At 43.4% G+C, this 6000-nt stretch overlaps 1 protein-coding gene across 1 annotated transcript; it reads right to left on the minus strand.

Moving 5' to 3' along the window:
• Window positions 1-1460: 1460 nt before the first annotated feature.
• On the minus strand, window positions 1461-5241 carry LOC137913546 (mitochondrial glutamate carrier 1-like). The gene is made up of 9 exons (XM_068757189.1): window positions 5189-5241; window positions 4895-5017; window positions 3567-3622; window positions 3243-3333; window positions 3058-3173; window positions 2692-2863; window positions 2232-2395; window positions 1697-1772; window positions 1461-1602 (listed from the first exon to the last, which is right to left on the minus strand). Exons 1-9 carry the CDS (start codon window positions 5206-5208, stop codon window positions 1461-1463), a joined length of 960 nt encoding a protein of 319 aa, XP_068613290.1. The 5' UTR covers window positions 5209-5241.
• Window positions 5242-6000: the final 759 nt, after the last annotated feature.

Consider the following 6000-nt stretch of genomic DNA (forward strand, 5'->3'; position numbering starts at 1 on the left):
ACCTCTTGTTTTCCAACTGCTGGTTCATTCTGAGTTCCATTTCCATCCATTTCATTTTCCTGCAATCGGACTTTAGTCTCACCAGCAGCCTCGAGTGCATCATGGGAAACATCCCATTTTAAGTCCATACATATGGTTTAATTACTTATTTAATTTGCTATGTCCTTGCAAAATGTTCTCCTTTCAATTGTTCAGGGAAACGTGTTGTTCTACAGCCTGATTGATAAAGTAGTCAAAGCTACAAAGTCACCAAAGATATTCACGTACTTCTTCTACAATTTTTGGACTATAGCCTAAAATGACTATAAACAACAAACCAAAGAAATACATTTCAATGAGAAACCTCAGAGTTTTTGAGACATCTTTATTTACAGCATGTAAATAAGCAGTTTCTTCTTGCTGTGCATTTTGGCGCCACCTAGTGGACTCAGTTATATCAGATGGCAGCCAAGACGAGATGCCATGCTTTCCACAAAGGTCTAAAAAAATAGAACTGTCCTCCCCAAATACCAAATCAAGGTTTCTTAACCGATTTAAAAATGCTTAATTAACTCAACAATGCTTTATTCAAGGCTTTAACTGCATTTTATGTAAATATTGTTGACACGTCAGTTGAAGCAACCTCTTATTTGGGAGGGGAATGGAGGTGTAATTAAGAAGTAAACAAGGCCTTAGGCTTTCCACAAATTATTTAAGACACTAGAAAGATGTCAGGACTACGAGACGGTGACCCAGTAGTCTAACCTGTGGCCATTAAGCAGGAAGTGAGGCATGTGTGTTATATCGTACACTAGTAGGGATTAAAGCATTACCATCAGATTAGCAAATGACTTTAGTTTCTCTGCCAGGTGGCACCTCCTTGTCCAGCAAAGGAATCTAAGATTACAGCTTGACCTCACAGTTTGAGCTTGACCTCACTTGACCTCACAGTTTGAGGGAGACGTATCAAACATCCAACTGATTGGCATTTAACATCAAGCCAAATGCACGCTTCGGGTTTTGCCATCAAACATTTTCAAATATTAGTGTTTAAAAAAAATTTGCTGTGTAATTTTTTAAGACACACCGAATGGTGCACATTTCCTCGTCTGTAGGCATTTTAGGTAATAGCCTCAAACATGCAGAAGCACTTTTCTCAACCTTTATAGAAAAGTGAATGTGATAGACCCGGACATATTGCAGCGAGCACAAAATATTACCCAGAGAACTGGGGACGCACACCCTCAGATTAGTTGCCCATGCACAGGACTCATTTTAACCCACTGAACCCTGCTGACAGCATGCAGAACCCCAGAGAAGCATGATTAGTGTGAACCTGGAAGTCCACATGTTAGTAAATATAGCATATTAATATAGCATCTCCATTTGTTTAGTTGTGGTATTTCCACTCTCTCTGAATCCACTCGGTCATCATTCAACGAGGGTTGGGATGACAAAGCAGCCACCACAGTTATAAAACTTTATGTCAGCAAACCTAGAACCGCCTCCCCTACCCCAAGAAAGTAGACACCCTGTGCAATCCCAAAAAGAGGAGCGATGACCAAAGCACGGCACACTGCACCTTTCAGGAAAGCTGTTGGGCCCTCCCGCGTCATGATGCGCCTGCAAAAAGAAAATATCACAGGACATGATGCATGATCACGTTTATACGTTTATAGGCAAGCAAAAATGTTGTATTGCAGACTGAAAGTCGTACCGGGTGCAGTCAACGATTCCTCTGTACGAATCCTCACCCTCGCCTTTTTGCAAGGTCTGCAGACGAGTCTTAACGACTGTACGGGGTTTTGAAACACAGAATGTGGCGTCGTTACAACTCAGAGCTGACGTCAGCTAAAGCAAACTGCAGCCGCTGTGGCCACAGGACACAATGACAGTCACAGCCTTGCAGCCGATCACTAACATGCCGTAGAATAAAGACCAGCAGTAACGTCACACAATGTGTCTGAATATTATCTTATACTGAGACCAAGTGAGGCTGAATCAGTCAAATCTTTATTGGTTCACTGAACTGAGCGATCGTGTCTTGTATTGGTCACCAATGGTTTGTGGTGTTCCATAATCACTGAGTTGCTTTGAATATTTAATTAAAGGACCAAACCCTGACAGAAACATTGCGGCACTGGGTGTGTATTTTCCACCTGCTTCTATTGTGGCTGCTAAACTCTCCATCCTTACCCCACCTCCTCTCCTATCATCTTTCCTTTTCTCTATCCCCCCCCCCCCCCACTCACCATCCAGCGGCGTTACAGCCACAGCTGCCACCGAGCCGGCAACGCATCCCGCCACAAACGACTGCCAAAACGGCGCCTTGTCTTGCACTTTCCCCGCTCCTTCCTGGCCTAGCGCGTTTAGGTTGGCAAACAGTGGGAAGTAGATCATTGAGAAGGGGACATCCCTGCAAGATGAAATGATATGGAGCGGTTACATGTTAGAAATAGGATGAATTGAAAAGCATGAAGCATTATTAAGTCATAGGAGGTCCTATTCAATAGCTACATAGCAGTCAGACTGACGGAATCTATTGATCGTTGTTGATTGGAAGAAGAGTCAGGAAATTCATCATATGAATTACGCAATGCGAAACCAGCTAATTAAAGCAGTGATGATGGAGACGAGTGAAAGGAGAGGCCAATGAAGTTAAAAACACGGAGTGTGTGTGTGTGTGTGTGTGTGTGTGTGTGTGTGAGAAACCTCATTAAGGTGGCTCCTGCCCCTCTATAGAGACCCGCCAGTCCACGAGTCTTCAGCAGGTCTGCGGTGATGCGGGTGGCTGAGGGCCGAGGTGAAGCACTCGGTCGCACCGGGGCGGGTGCCACTAATGGTGGAGCTGGAGCAGCAGGAGTTGGAGCAGGCCTCTGAGCAGCTGGTGGTCAAACACAGACTGTCGCAGGTTAGACAGCAAAACACGTGTAGTCGTCATTTCCTCCCTGGATAGTATTCTTCAAGATATTTGGAGATTACATCTTTTAGCATCCTTTTGAAACACTGTAACGGTATGTGTACAAATAAAAAAAAAAACTCAAACTCAAGGCATAAAAATCCAATTAACCAACTCACCGAGCCTTCCTGCGTCCTGCAGCTGGATCTTAAGCATCTCCATGGGAGTGGTGACCACCACCTGACAGGTCCCAGCCCCACACCCTGCCAGCACTTCCCCCCACAGGGGCAAATGCCTGGAAACACGATGTTTAAGAGTATTCTCTGTCTCCGAGTGAATCACTAAAGAGCAGCAATCAAATTACCCATCCTTGGATAGCTTCTGTCTGAAAACGTCATTGGCAGCCAGCTTGATGGCTTTTTCCGGCGTGACAAGAGTGAGGTTCACCGCCGCTCCTGGAAAACACAAACAAGGTGGTGACAGTGGTAAATCTGACTTTCCACTGAGGCGCACAAGTAGAACCATCCTACGGCAGCAGTTTATGGCTAAACTGTGGGCTGGTAGCAATACAGTCTGGTTATTAAGATCAAAAGATTAAAGGCCTGCAGGAGAAACAACAGTAATGGTAGCTGGATTAAGTTTACAGTAAAGCGCACTTGTTTGTGACGGGGATGAGAAATGAGAATACCTCTGTAGCATCCAAAATAGCCCTCTGAGCGAATCGTCTTCGTCAGGCAGTCCAGCCTTTAAAGACAAGAATTAAAATTAAGACCTTTTTTTTTTCTGTGTAAACAGAATCTGCCATAAACATGCATATATATAAATATATATTTACATTAAATCTACGGACATACATGAATAACAATGAAATACTGTTCTGCTTCCTTCATTAGATTCATCACCTTTTACAGAGATGCACTGTAATGTCACAAAAGCACACTGAACAGCGTTCATGAACGGAATGAGCCGTTTTGTGGAAAATCTCTTTTTCTTCAAGTTTGAGAAAGAGCATAAACCGCGAGTTTGGCCTTGAGGGGGATAAGTTACCCACACTATTTTTCCATTGCTGACTCACGGTGGAAAACCTCAGTCTGAAACACAGGATGGGTCCGCCCAAATCAGACAGCTGGATTGGTGCCCACCAGATGTGTGCAATTAAGAGTTCTGTGTATTTTGAGCACACAACCTTTTTCTTTTTACATCTGAGATTTACTTTTGATTGTGCTAAAGTAATTTTAAAAAAATTCTAAAGCCCTCTAATGCTAACACTAATGTATTTCAAATGACAACGATGAATGCTACCAATAATTGTAAATCACAAGCCCGTCACAATGCTGTGAAAGCACTGCAGATACTTCTAATATGACCTAATGAGTGACTTTTATTATTTTTACAAACTGACAAAAGCAGACACCAAATAAGGGATGAGTGGGTGTAGCTGTGCTGCCCCCCCCCCCCTCTCTGGGATTCAGTGTGAGTCACTAAGTTCTGTGATATACAAAATAATCAGACTTTGTTATAGCTCAAGTTAGAGCATCATTTAAATCATGATTTAAATGGATGATTTATGTACGAAGGACTTTCAACGGAAACAAGACCGCAAGGGCTTTTTTGAAATGCTCCTCTTAGACAGGATGTTTGACTTTATTTGTACTGTAATACATGCTACTGTGTGACTGTACTTGTAATCTAACATTCTATCTAATAAATATATTCATCATCAAGCACTTATTACACCTTTAAATCAGCAGAACATATTTTGCTTTAGACTTTTTTGATTTGGTTTGAATCGTTCTTGCATACTTTACATGCAGAAAAACATTTGATTGCCATTACCGAACCTTCAAGGCAAGGATACATTTAAAAGATTTTTGTCAATAACAGCAATTGTTTAAAAACAAAAACAAAATCATTCTGAGTTGTGAAGACTAAATCGTCATCATGTAAAAATGACTATTTTATGTGGCAGATCGAGGATGCCAGCAGGTTATCCCGGGTCAGGGGAGCCCAACTCACATTCCTTTGTACGCCAGGATGCCCTGCTGGTTCTGGAGGCGGGTCTTGGCCAGGTCAATAGGAAATACACATGTCACACCAACGAGGCCTGCCACGCCCCCATTAATCAGCTTAGCGGGGAGGCTGTAGAGGGATCAGCAAAGACACGCACACACAGACCGATGAAAATGGGAAACATCCGTTCATGGAGAAAGATACAAATAAAGTGGGCAGTCAGCATTTAACAATCAGACGCACACAGGCAGGTAGTTCATGCTGACCTGCCCGCCGAGCTACTAAAACAAAGACACTTACTGAACTTCTTTCTCTGCCATCCTTCTTGTCTCTTGGCTCAAGGCCCTCTCCTCCTCCACAGCCCCTTCCTACTTGTCTTCCGTTTCCTCTTCCTCTTCTCGCTCACACTTTGGCATGCAGTCCACTGTTGTCACTGTTGTCTGTTGTCACCACCAACCCCTCTCTGACCTGGCCCACCAACAGCTCGCTCTTCTTCTGTTAATATGGCTGCACTGGACTGCCTGGTGCTTTCCTTCTCCTTGGAAATGTCGAGGTGGACGCCCTTTTTGCTGTTGTGGCCAAAACCACCAATGCTACGTCTTCTGGCCAGTTTTCCTTCTTGACTGTACCTCACACCAAAACACAATCTCTCCCCCACTGCTCAGGGGGGAGGAGGGACAGCGAGAGAGAGAGAGAGAGAGAGAGAGACAGAGAAAGCATGCAGTGGATGTGAAATAGATTATTCTTAAGTGAACCTTTGCTTTGCTGCTTTGTGAGGAGTGAGTATTGCTTTTCTGAAAGGCACTGTATAATTATAATGGCTTAATAACTATCATAACATTACAAGATTACCCTTTGGATGGACAAATGCACACCTTACATGAACAGTCAAGGACCTCTACAATCCACACACGAAGGACTGCTACAATGAGATGGAACATAATGAGTTGCGCACGGCTAATAGAAAGGCGGTTCATATTTCTGTTCTTGCTTTTCTACATGTCCTGTTTTTTCCTTTTTTTCTTCCCCTTTCCTTCCTCACCCAAACTCCCTCTTGAATGCTATTCTAAATCTCTCTCTACGCCCATTCCACCTTTATTTTTTTACTGCTT

The sequence above is a fragment of the Brachionichthys hirsutus genome, unplaced genomic scaffold (assembly GCF_040956055.1).
Source record: "Brachionichthys hirsutus isolate HB-005 unplaced genomic scaffold, CSIRO-AGI_Bhir_v1 contig_1421, whole genome shotgun sequence".
NCBI classification, from domain to species: domain Eukaryota; kingdom Metazoa; phylum Chordata; class Actinopteri; order Lophiiformes; family Brachionichthyidae; genus Brachionichthys; species Brachionichthys hirsutus.

Excerpts from the sequence above, each read along its gene's own strand:
- LOC137913546 (XM_068757189.1), bottom strand. The coding sequence starts at position 5,208 with ATGGCAGAGAAAGAAGTTCA. Across the intron at positions 3,174-3,242 it reads CAGAAGCTATCCAAGGATGG|GCATTTGCCCCTGTGGGGGG; the intron begins GTAATTTGATTG and ends TCGTGTTTCCAG. Across the intron at positions 1,773-2,231 it reads GGCTGTAACGCCGCTGGATG|TCGTTAAGACTCGTCTGCAG; the intron begins GTGAGTGGGGGG and ends AACCCCGTACAG.